The 13,525-nt window shown below is 43.3% G+C and overlaps 1 protein-coding gene across 1 annotated transcript; it reads left to right on the top strand.

Annotated features, from left to right (window-relative positions):
• Window positions 1-3,167: 3,167 nt before the first annotated feature.
• cyp27a1.1 (cytochrome P450, family 27, subfamily A, polypeptide 1.1) lies at window positions 3,168-10,561 on the top strand. The gene is made up of 9 exons (XM_058082380.2): window positions 3,168-3,389; window positions 6,110-6,291; window positions 6,604-6,803; window positions 6,870-7,067; window positions 7,470-7,633; window positions 8,027-8,190; window positions 8,269-8,350; window positions 8,461-8,661; window positions 8,896-10,561. The coding sequence occupies exons 1-9, from the start codon at window positions 3,168-3,170 to the stop codon at window positions 9,010-9,012; spliced, it is 1,530 nt and encodes a 509-aa protein (XP_057938363.2). The 3' UTR covers window positions 9,013-10,561.
• The last annotated feature ends 2,964 nt before the right edge of the window (window positions 10,562-13,525 follow it).

Below are 13,525 nucleotides of genomic sequence, written 5' to 3' on the forward strand. Positions count from 1 at the left end.
ACTTGGCCCTCTGGTTCTCAGGTCAGCCAACGTAGCGCCGCGGGGTCCGTTCTGATGGTGAAGGGCACGCCACACCGGTAGTATTTGAAGTGGCGTGCCGCCAGCACAACAGCCAACAGTTCATGTCTGGCCACACAGTAGCGACGCTCACTCACTGTTGTTGAAGACACGACTGAAGTAGGCGATGACTCGTTCACCTTCTGGCCCCACCTGCGATAACACTGCCCCCATGCTAACATTACTAGCGTCCGTGTCCAGCACAAAGGGAAAAGCGGGGTCTGGGGCAGTGAGAACAGGGGCCTTTGTGAGAGCTCTCTTGAGGTTGGCGAACACCTCTTGGCATTCGGGTGTCCATGCATAGCCCTGGCCATTCTGGAGTAGGCGAAACAAGGGTGCACCGATGCAGGAAAACTCCTGTCCCAAGAAACTCTTGAGCTGCTTTTGGTCTTTTGGGGCCGGCCAGTCTCTGATAGTCCAGCCGCTGCAATCCTCCCCAACACCAGTCTCAGGGAGTCAAGGGCCGCCAGGAAGGACCTCCCATGGACAAGGACGTCGTCCAGGTACACTAGACACTGCTTTCAAGGAATGTTTGCAAGCACAGTGTCCATCAGTCTCTCAAATGTCCCTGGTGCATTGCAAAGTCTGAAACTCATTACTCTGAATTGCACTGGTGGTGCAGAATGCAGTCTTTGGTCTTGACTCAGGGGTTAGGGGGACCTGCCAATACCCACGGCGCAGGTCGAGCGACGAGAACCACGTGGACCCCGACACAAGGTCCAGCTTCTCATCCACCCGAGGAAGTGGGTAACAATCCTTTCTCGTGACCTTATTCTGCGGTCTGTAGTCCACACAGAACCACAGCCTGGCACTCTTTTTTTCTGGGGACCATCACAACGCTAGATGCCCACGGACTGTCAGAGGGCTCTATGCTGCCCGCCTCCAGCATAGCCCGGATCTCTTTATCAGCCGCCTCTCCTGCTGGGCCATGGGCAGGCGACGGGGCCACACCTTGATTGGTCGTGCGTCCCCCGTGTCGATGGGGTGTTCAACAAGGTGCGTGAGGCCCACCTGATTTTCATCGAGGGCAAAAATGTCCCTGAAGTCCCACAGCACTCTCCACAATTGGTCTTGCTGCCTCATGTCTAGGCCAGCACAGTTCTTTTCCCAAATGGAGCGGATTGGCTCCTTCCGGTCTTCCACAGTGTGTGGGCTTGATGACGCTGCCCCCACCAGGGCACAGGTCCTCTTCGGGCGAGCGGACTCTACCCTTGACAACGATGGTTGTTCCGTGATGTGCACAGACGCGGTGTCAATGGTCACGCCTGCAGTATGTTGGGTGGAGGTAACAAGCTTCATATTATTATATTATACATATCAAAATTATCACTGCAGCTCCCAGGTCCACCACAGATTTTGTGGCCTTTAGGAAGTCCCGGCCTAGTATGCACTGGTCGCTCACATCTGCCACCCAGGCCAAAAAGAATGTTGGGAGGCCCCCCAGGACAAACGTGAATGTTCCTTTGCCTTTCATCCGCGCTGTCTCACTGTTCTCAGTCTGGTTGAGGTCGGCTCTATAACGGTCCCCGCTGGAACGAAGTCAGACCTCACAATTGTGGCTGAGGATCCAGTATCCACCAGGGCCACGCAGGTAACATCTCCAACCTGCACACGAACATGACACGACAGGGGTCGCCCACCTATGTCCAGCCCACAGTCACAACAGCTGCACCGTTATACTGGTCCCCACGCACGGCCTCCTCTTGTGGTGGCTGCAGTTCCCGGTTAACAGCAGAAAGGGCCCGTGCCATCCGGGCTACACGGGCCCCCTCCCGTTTCCCTGCTGGTCTTTGGACTTGGGGCAGCGGCGCAGCAGGTGGCCTGGTTGACCACACCCCCAGCAGATCACGGGGCGTGAGCGGCGATCACCTCCTTTGCCAAGCACAGACGCATCGTGGCGTCTGTGCTTGGCGAACTTTGCCTCAGACATGCCAAACACGCTCATCTGCCTCTTTTTTTACCGTCGCTTGAGCATCGAACACGTCAGGCATGTTCATCACGCACTCACCAACTTCCTCCTTCACTTTACTTAGAGTGCCGAAATTGCCGAACACCCTCACCACAACAGCGGCCAGGCAGCGGGAAGATACTGAAGCTTCTGACACCAATGTAATGCCCCTGGTTGTGGTAAGGAAGAGACACTCACGTCGCCAATGCACTTCAGTCGCTTTATTAATAGCGGTCAACCTTTTTACAATTCACGCACACGTGGGCTGCTGTGGGCCACAACCCACACCAACACAAGCACCCATTCGCTCCTCATTAGCGCTCTCTCCAGACTCTCTCTCACCTAGCGCCACACCCAGTCTCACTCTCTCACTTGTGACGTGGCACCATCACTTTCCAAGCCCCACCCTATTAAAGGCCCAAACACACAAAGTCACAGATATTACAATACTTTCAGCTGCTGTCAAGTTGAGTTCCCATTATGTCTGTCATCTCAGATGTGAGGAGACAATTAATACAAAAATATACATGCTGGTTCAGACGCTCATATTAAATAGTTGTTGCTGTCATTGTTTTTTCCACTGAAATGTGTGTGACACTGCCTGTGAGGGTTTGGTGATGTGTGTGCACTGTGCGCCTGTCAGGAAATATACCACCCACTGTGCGGGATGTGCTTCGCCTGTGCCAAGAATATACCAGGTCATAGCTGGCGAGCTTTCTGCACATTTGGTGCGTTGTTTTGTCAAATAATTGTCACTGCGCCAAGCTGTAAATTTGGACTCCTCCTGAGGTGCGCCACCACAGCCATCTTGGCGCAGTCCAGTCTACCAAATTGGCTGCACACAGTGGTGCATTGGACTAAATTACCACTGCGTGGGCTGCAGCACCTTGTGCAGCGCCACAAAAGTAGAGCCCAATGTTTCCATTTTTGAGTGTACTGCATTAGGTAATATGAGTGTAAACGTGGCTATAGGCCTAACTAAGAAAACATTCCTACTTCATGGAAGAGAAGACGTTAAACAAAGTAAACATCCTTGAGTCCATTCCATGTTTATAGCATCTGGGCTGGAAGGGTTAAACTTTCTGTGGGAAATAACCCTTCCCCTCTCATTTAAGGGTTTTAGCTCTAGAGTGTAACATAATCTAGTTTATTTTTAGCCATTATGGCTGCTGCATGGCTGTTGCAGAGAGTGATGCAAAGGAAACCAGTTATTGTGGCTCAAGTCTTCTTGAGGGGGTTGAAGAGCACGTCCTCTCCTGCGGACCCTCTTGGAGCTTCCCAGGACAAGCCTCGGTCGATGAGGGACCTCCCACGGGTCAGCTTCTTGGAGCTGCTTTATAGAATGATGTTTCAAGGTTTCTACAGTCGCTCACATGAACTACAGGTATGCTGTCCAGTGAAGTTTATGGATAACAAACAGCCTTCAGTGTTTTTTGTAATTGAATCCAAGTACGTGGTGGCCTTTTTGTGATTTTACCACATTGGAAGTATCCATAATGTTACCTTGAAGAAAGTTTAAGGAAGAAGAAGGGGATAATTTGCTTTTCAGAACTGGTTGATCTGCTAATGACTTGCTTGGGGTGAAGTGACTCACCCACTGTTACTTTTTGCAAAAAACTGTATGTGACTCCAAATTCAGTAAGGGCTTTCTCTCAAACTGTTAGTAGTTAGTGTTATTTTTAGTTTTTTGGGGGGGTGGGGGGGTGTTTTCCAAGTACATGTCAGATTTAAAGACACTTGTAGGAAACAGATGTTTGCAGGTCTAAAATGTGTATCATATCATTGATTATTTGTCAATGTATACATCCATATAAATCACTTGGTGAAACAATAGCCTGTATATCAATGATAACAACGGCATTGAAAATAACAGCGTTACTAAGTAATACTGGAACCTTACTTAGCGTCATGACTTCGTTCCAGATGGTCCAACTCTAACTTATTGTCTGTTTCTAACTGAAACAGACAATAACTGAATCAATGTTTCCCATAACAAATCATTAATCCATTCCAGAAAGCACAAAAAGTTGTTGTTTTTTATAGTTTTACAAACCAAGTAAACTCCTGGGAGCTATGGTTTGAATTTCTGAGATGTCTTTTTTTCCCTTGGAAGAACATCTGACTCAAACTAAAATGTCTTTAACCAGAGCAAATTTTCCAAAAGCAAAAAATGTCATCCAATAAATCCGTTCCAGACACCCAAAAAATTTAACACAAAACACATGTTATAGACAATAAGTATAGTTCAACATGCATTAAATGGGGCATAAAAAATTACGAATGGACAACTGAACACTGAACATCACTTTGACCTCGTTTCGCAAAGAAGGAGGGGGGTGGATGGAGATTGTGCTTGGAGTGCAAGACAGCCCCCCCCCCTTTTTTTGACTGTTACTGCTTTAATAGGGCACAAATAATCTATGCAGAGACGTCTGTTAAATGCTTTTTAACATGCATAGCTATATATATATATATAGCTAGAGAGAGAGAGAGAGAGAGATGATGACTTCTTTCGTGAATTCATCAGTGATCTTCAACTTCTTTGGAATGTTGCTGTCACTTGCCTTACATGTATGTGCCTTACAGGCCGCTATGTAGTGTGAACTAAGGATTTTGAGATTTTGATCCAAGATGGCGTAAACAAACCAAGCACAAATACAACAGTTTTTTACAGGCGCCAAATTGCACGCTAACCAAGAGGTCGGATGCAAACAAAGGCAAAATTTGTTAATCGAGGTACCACCGTAGTGCAGTGGAACATCGTAAAGTTACACCAAATTTCCCCCGTACATTTTCCAGTTAGCACACGGGACACAACGTTTCTTGTCATGGTATTAATACACTGTGTGAGTCCAACTGTGTTCTTAAACATGACCTACTATGCTTTTTTCCACTTTTCTGACCTATAAATGTAGGTAGAACGTTGTATTCTTGAGTTAAACCATGCCAAAGTTTCAGATAATGAGGTTTGCGCATTTGTAATTGAGGCCTGAAAGAACTGTGGGATGGCTCAAAACACTTGTCAAAGGGCATGGTAAAACTGCCCCTTTGTGATGTCCCAGAGGGGTGGACTTGTACTTTGAGCGTGTAACCAATCATAGCGTAGTCGGCGTGCGAACAGGCAGGTCGAGGGTGGAATAAATTAAAACCAACTGTTATGTCAGGAAGCACAAATCAAAGGAAATATAGCTGGAATAGGTGCAGATTCAGGAAAATCTAAAATGTTTTCTGTGTGGGTTATTGTGTGTAGCTGCTCTTAGGAGACCACAACTCAATACAAAGGATCGAAAAATGAGCACAATATTCATTCATTTTCTACTGCTTATCCTCACGAGGGTCGCGGGGGGTGCTGGCGCCTATCCCAGCTGTCTTCGGGTGAGACACCCGTACCTATGGACAATTTGGAGTTGCCAATTAACCTAGCATGTTTTTGGAATGGGGGAGGAAACCGGAGACCTACGCATGCCCAGGGAGACCATGCAAACTCCACACAGAGATGGCCAAGGGTGGAATTCAACTGTGGTCTCCTAGCTGTGAGGCCTGCGTGCTAACCACCCCTTTAATTTACTTTTATCACAAAACATTCTTAGCCTCTAACAAAGAAGCTAGCATGCTAACATAATGGCAACTGGAACCAGAAGTTAGCTACATACCCTGTGTATAACGTCATTAGCAGTTGACACAAACACATCTTTCTAGTTTTACATGCATAAGCACTTCTAAATGATAGAAATGGATAAGTGATGTGATTCTTGACATGATTCTTCCCAAAGAGACAACTGCAACAGTGAGACAGAACATGGACACCTTCTTCCTGTTTTGTCATGAGATATTTATAGAATTCTGCTAAATTCAATGGGGTTTTATAGGGTTTAATGAAAATTAAATTGGCTCAATTTTGGGTTATGAAAATGAAAAAAACTATTTAATTCAATAAATAACTCATGGCAAAACAGGAAAGTGGTGTCCATGTGGTGTCTCACTGCCACATTGTCCCTTTCAATCTACTGTAGCTGATATTGTTCCTCTGTATGACCTTCTGCCTGATGCATTATTAACCTGGATGTTTTTGCATCACTTTCATTCACTTTCCCTGGTCATCAGCTGTATGAAAAGCAACTTTACGGGCCCATATACATAGCTGGCATGAATACCGTGTCCCTGAACACTCCTAAGCTGCTGGAGGATCTCTTGAGGAATGAGGAGAAGTTTCCTTGCCGAGGAGATATGACTTTTTGGAAAGATTATCGTGATATGAAGGGATTCGGCTATGGACCTTTCACAGAGTAAGACTGAATGAGTTAGAAAAAATACTCTGTTATTGCACTTATAAAACCAGTTTGTCTATTGGAGTGGGTTGAGAATAAGCAAACAAAACACAGAAGTAAAACAATACATTAAGGTGAATATTCACTGAATGTTGAATATGGTAATGTTAGTGGCAATTGTTTTATTCTATTTCTCTATTGTAGAAAAGCATGGTATACTATTTTAACATAAGTTATTGGTACATATAGTGTCTTAGTGCATGGATTTACCTTGAAGGCCATTTATGCTATGTTTTTCATTGAAGTTGTTTTTTTTCTTTGTCTTCTAAGGGAGGGGGAGAGTTGGTACAAGTTGAGGGTCGTATTGAACAAGCGCATGATGCGTCCAAAAGACTCTGCACAATACGGCCACATTATCAATGCTGTGGTTGCAGACTTTATAAAGAGGCTCTATAATGTGCGCCAATGCAGCCCAACAGGAGATATGGTGATGAATTTTTCCGATGAGTTTTACTATTTTTCACTAGAAGGTAAGCATCATGTGATTCATTCGAGCTGCACTTTCCTTGCCTCAAGTTGAATCTTTTTCCACCAAGGTATTGCCAAGATATTGTTTGAGACAAGAGTTGGCGCGCTTGAGAAAGACATTCCACCAAGTACACAACAGTTTATCGAATCAATATACAAGATGTTTTCCAACAGCCTCGCTGTGGTGACATTGCCCAAGTGGAGCCGAAACCTACTGCCATACTGGGGGCGCTATATTGATGGATGGGAGGGCATCTTCAGCTTTGGTAAGTTGGACGAATCATTGTCAATGCACAATAATTTGTTTTCTGAGGACCAGTAAAAGATTGTCATATGAGCCACTGAATTACAACATAATGATTTGAATTGCTAGCGACCTGAGATCATCACATTATGTAATTAAGATGTATCATGTAACAATGTCGTAAAGTTCACCTCATTATTCATTCATTCATTTTCTACCGCTTACCCTCACGAGGGTCAGTCAGGTATTGATTTTCAGCAATCAATGATGGTTGTCATTGTTCTGCCTCTCATTAGCTCGTAGTTTTACAGAAGTTGGAAGTGTCACTTGCCAGTTTATTCCAACAGTGTAAAAGAAGGGCATCCACATTATTTTTACCACGCACAGCTGATACCCAAATGAAACCTCTCTCCATTTATTTTAGCCAAACCGTTGATTGACAAGAAGTTGGAGGACATTCAGCAGCGCATTGCCAACAACCAGGAAGTGGAAGGAGAGTACTTAACCTACCTGCTCTCAAACACTGAGATGAGTACTAAAGATGTGTATGGCAGCGTTGCTGAGCTTCTCTTAGCTGGAGTTGACACGGTAATTTGGTTTTACAAATCCACAAATGTTGGTCTATTTTGTGTAGAGTTAAAGCAGACACAAAAGAACTGCTAAGTCTGTTTGCCCTGTACTTTGTCATTTTGCAAAACTGAGTGGCCAACCAATAATTATTCTCTATAAAATGTATGTTTTTGTCAATATTTTTGGGGGTCTTGGCCATGTTAATATGATTTATATTATTTCCTATGGGAAAAATGTGTCTGTTTAAATTAATTATGAAAACCGAAGTACCCTGTATGCACACTGCCATTCCAGATTCATAAAAATCTGGCCATGTCAAATGGCATGATATGTGAACCTGTTGCATAAATTGCACAATGCATGTTAGTGTGAATGATGCACATGGGCTGATGCATATTCCTGCATTTCCAGACCTCCAATACTCTTACATGGACTATTTACTTGCTGTCCAAGTACCCTGACGTCCAGGAGAGGCTTTATAAAGAAGTGTCATTGAATAAAGCCAATGGGACCCCTTCTGCTGAGGAGGTTACCCGTATGCCATATTTAAGGGCTGTCATCAAGGAAACACTTAGGTACCTTGAATTGTTCAAGCTTCTATATTAATCAGCTCATTGAAACCTATCCATTATGCTGTCATTATTTTCTTACAGGATGTATCCAGTCCTCCCTCTGAATGCAAGGGTCATTGCCGAAAAGAGTGTTTCTCTTGGTGGATATCAGTTTTCCAAAAATGTACGTGTCCTTTTTATTGACTTTATTTACTGTATTGCTTCCGATATTGTTAGAATTTGGCGTCATCTCTATTTTAATCCCTAATAAAATGGTATACAATGTTTCCCCAGACCGTCTTCACATTCTGTCACTATGCCATCAGTCATGATGAGGAAACATTCCCAGAGCCCTTCACCTTTAAGCCAGAGAGATGGCTCCGTGATGGCCGAGAGAGGCCAAACCCTTTTGGCTCTATCCCATTCGGTTATGGAGTGAGAAGCTGTGTTGGGCGACGAATTGCTGAGCTTGAGATGTATCTGGTTTTATTTCAGGTAAAGGACCCTTATGCACAGTATGTGCTTGTGTTGTTACATGTACAATGGTGTACATACATGTACAAACGTTTCCACTGAGGACTACATAGTGAACAATGAAAGGACACAAGAGCCACTTTTATATTTTGTAAAACAACACATGTAGCTAAGAAGGTAACATCAGTAACATTTGTTAATTGTCTCATGAGTCCAATTAGTTTCCCTGACCTTCTTCATTTGTTTATTTTTCAGATAATCAGGCTGTTTGAAATCAAACCAGACCCTACAATGGGAGAGGTGAAATGTCTCAACCGCATCGTTCTCATACCAGACAGATCAATAAATGTCTACTTGGTGGACAGGGGATGAAAAGGCAATATATAATCCATGGGCATTGATGGTAGCCGAGAAGTGCAAAAATTACATCTACACCACGGTGAAGGGCAATATATCAAATCCCAGAGTTATAGGAAGTAAGGCTTAAATTATTCCAGCACCGTGCCAGATCTCCAGCGTTATGACCGACGAAAAAATAAACAAATCCAGAAAAACACAAACTCATTGTCGCCACGCAGTAGGGCTCTGAATGCAACTATTTCCACCCCCCCCCCCCCATGTCCAATCCTATGCTTGATTATGCTGCATTCAAGACAACTCTGGAAAAAATTTATGGTTTTGTGCGCTGTGCGCCAAGAAGCTCGTGTATGCTATAAGGGTAGAGCCGAACCCGAATGCGGTATTCGTAACGGCACGAATAATGACTTTTTATGAATAATTAATTTGAGCAAATACTTTTTAAATGTTAAAACACAAAACCGGGTTTCTTGGTGAGACCGCAGTGCATGCCCGGATCAGCCAATGAGTGTCTGGTGTCAGCAGTCAGGGGTGGAGACAAAGCAGTCTGCCCGCCCCTTTACAAGTTCCTGCAGAGAAGGAGGCTGAACTAGCATCCGTAATTTGCTTTGTAAACATCATACCTTTCACCTCGACTGGGTTTCAGATACTGTTTTCAACTAAAAGCGGAGTTGACCAAGAGATTATTCTGTTGGGCTGCATTTAGTTGCTATTTACTTGTGGGGTTGGGCGTTATCCTATTGGCTCTGTTAGCATTAGCTCGCTAGCGTTAAGGCTGTTGACAGTGTAATGTTCGCATTGGCTTTAAACGGTTAAGTAAGTAAGGCTTAGTTTGTAGGCTAAGTAATGTGACCACAGTCGCCGAGTTTCATTTGTAATGCAGTAATAGTGCACCCCTGCTGACTATAGGCTGAACTGAACTTGCAGACATACAGTACTATGAACCACAGCGGTAACGACCATCCATCCATCTATTTTCTATGCCGCTTATTAGTTATAACTTAACAGTTATACTACAGGAGTCCTTCGAATATTTTAATGGGGTATAATTAGGGCACAATCTCTTTCCGGGTGATATAATTGTAATTAGTTTTCTTTTTGTTCTGTGTTTTGCGCATCTCGGCTAAAACGATAAACCAGAAAAGGAGTCTCTGAAGTCCACGGAGCTGATTGGTCCAAAAGTAATCACTTCCTGTAACTCTGAGATTTGGTACATTCCCTTTCCGTGTGGTGTAATTGTAATTGAGGCTGTGTTTGAATTCAGGGTCTGCATCCTACTAGGACTTACTCAAAGGCACTTCAGCAGCGCAACGCAGCAGCACTTTCAGTGACCACTCTCTGTCCATTTATACAGATACGAATATTCTCATATCATCCAGCTAGAAAGTTTGACTCTCTGAGAAAGGCAAATCTACATCAATGAAAAAAATTTTTGTCACAGGTTCAGTATAAACTGGATTAAGATCATTTTTATGAATATGCTGTGGATGTCTAAAAAGTCTTGATAAAAGCAATGTCTGGTTATCACCTCTGCACAGTGTGTTGCTAATACTGTATAATAAAGATGCTGAGCTTCTTTCCAATATCCGATATACCCATAATGCCCAGCACTACCAAAATCAATGGGCAGTCACTTCTCCCTCAAATTCAAAACAATAATCAACTAAAATAAGAACAATGTCCCCCGTCGCTATGTGACTCCGATTGATTCTTCCTTCAGTGTGATATATTAGATGAGAAGCAATATTACATATTTGCAATGCGAAGGGGGCGGCACAGCGATCGAGTGGTTAGCGCGCAGACCTCACAGCTAGGAGACCAGGGTTCAATACCACCCTCGGCCATCTCTGTGTGGAGTTTGCATGTTCTCCCCGTGCATGCGTGGGTTTTCTCCAGGTACTCCGGTTTCCTCCCACATTCCAAAAACATGCTAGGTTAATTGGCCACTCCAAATTGTCCATATGTAGGTATGAATGTGAGTGTGAATGGTTGTTTGTCTATATGTGCCCTGTGATTGGCTGGCGACCAGTCCAGGGTGTACCCCGCCTCTTGCCCGAAGACAGCTGGGATAGGCTCCAGCAACACCCGCGACCCTCGTGAGGAAAAGCAGTAGAAAATGAATGAATGAATGCAATGCAAAGATGGCGAAACTTGTTTTTCACTCCGATTTATTGGAAAGGAGGTATTGAGACCAGCAGGGGGCAGCAAGAATGCATGAACAGAAAGAGAGCGAGCGCACATGCAACTGTTCGGCGTGGGTGATACCTTTATCTGTTCGATACCATGTAAATACAGGGTCAATTTTGCAGAAACCAAATTTTTTTTATCTGATTTTGCTTTAAATTCTTTGAAAATGATTATAATCCGAAAACAGATTTTAGGCAAAAAAGTTTTAACAATAAATATAACATATCAACAAAGTAATACAAACATTCCCTTATATTAGAATATTTCAGCAAAATAAAGTGAAAAGTGCAAAATAAGTAAAGAAAATTATTTTTTTTTCTCCTCCCAACACATTGAAATACCACAGATACATTTGTGAAATTTTCTTTGAAAAGTTAATTTACTTAAGTAGTTCAAATAAACAAGTGAAACGTTTATTTTTGATACATTTACTACACATATTTTAAAATACCTTAATTTCTTATTTTTTTAATGTAAAGTTTAGATTTAACTCCAAACTCCAAATCCAAACGGAAGGTGCATCAAACATTCCCATTTAAATATCCAAGATTTGAATTGTCTCACTAATTATTTGTCATTTCTGTTAAATATACGTCATATAACTGTCCATACAAAGCTGAATGTCAACACTGAGCCCCCAACATCACTTCCTGTCCGCCTGTCTTTCAGATTCACAAGGGAGCACATTTATAAGAACACACACACGTCTTGTTTATGTCTCAAAAGTCTTCTGTTATTATATACAGTAAAGTCTCGTTATATCGATATTGTCGGGAGTCGGAAAAAATATCGATATAACCGGACTGTCGATATATCCGAACTGCATTAAAAGTGGGCAATAATGCACTTAATCAGTAGCTTAAATCAATCTTTGCTTAAGGATTTCAATACCAAAAAAGAACACGGCGAACGGCTGCTTCCAGTCAACTTTATTTTTCACACTTCCACCACCAGAGCACAGCACACCCACCGATTCCCGCACTTCCTGGTTCACAGGTCATGCTCAACCCGCCCCACATAGCTGGCCAAACACATGCCTGCAACAGAAGAACCAACTGCGTTCGTGGTTTCTCTCGTGTGTATAGATTCTATACTATAGAATCTATATGTATGTAATCTTTGTATAGATTCTATAGTATAGAATCTATACACACGAGAGAAACCACGAACGCAGTTGGTATAGATTCTATACACACGAGAGAAACCATGAACGCCAGCATGTACATATGAAAAACAGTGATTATTGCAAGCGATAAAAAGATATCTGAATATAACACAATTAAATACATGTATTTGTACGCTGGTGTCTTCGTTGGAATAGGTGTGTATGCTATGTCAGTTGGTTCTTCTGTTGCAGGCATGTGTTTGGCCAGCTATGTGGGGCGGGTTGAGCATGATCTGTGAACCAGGAAGTGCGGGAGTCGGTGTGTGTGCTGCGCTCAGGTGGTGGAAGTGTGAAAAAGAAAGTTGACTGGAAGCAGCCGTTCGCCGTGTTCTTTTTTGGTATTGAAATCCTTAAGCAAAGATTGATTTAAGCTGCTTTTGTATCGATAAGCAGACCAAATTGGCTGGCGGGAGATGAAAAGGGCATCGTAGTAACCGGATATGTACTAACGGAACTAATTATATCATAAAAGACTAGAAATTTGCCGGGAAATGAAAATAGTATCGTAATAAGCAGTAATTCGTTATAACCGATATCAATATAACGAGACTTTACTGTATTATACTAGAAAATTCCCGCAGAAATTTGATGGGCTTGCAACCTGTGCTGTGAACCTCGGGCCCGGTGTGCTAATGGCTACCATGATAGTACCTAGCAAGACAACCTCAAGTCCCAAAAGTGTTAAGGCAGTCCCATGGTGTCCCCACATCATGCCATGTGTCTATTTGGCTTTACACTTTAGTAACTTAGCTTAAGTGCTAACGGCTACCATGATAACACCTAGCAAGACAGCCTCAAGTACCGAAAAGGTTGAGGCAGTCCCATATGGTCCCCACATCATGCCATGTGTGTATTTGCCTTTAGACATGAGTCTAAATGCAGCACTGTCATACAACACTTAGCCATGAACGAAGAACAAACAACAATGCACTAACAAAAACTAGACGCACCTGGCTGAACTGAATACAAAAATCAAATTAGAAACAGGTGCGCATAGAACGGGAAAGTAAAAGTGAAGAAACGCAGGACAGACCAACACAGGAAGAACAACAAAATAAAAGCATGAAAGCAGGAACTAAGGCAAACAACGGGAAACACAAAACTGTCACACAGGAGGCGATGCGGATTGTGACAGTACCCCCCCCCTCAAGGACGGATCCCAGACGTCCTAAAGAG

This window comes from Doryrhamphus excisus, linkage group LG12 (genome assembly GCF_037039965.1).
Source record: "Doryrhamphus excisus strain RoL-2023G ecotype Guam linkage group LG12, RoL_Dexc_Guam_v1.1, whole genome shotgun sequence".
NCBI lineage: Eukaryota > Metazoa > Chordata > Actinopteri > Syngnathiformes > Syngnathidae > Doryrhamphus > Doryrhamphus excisus.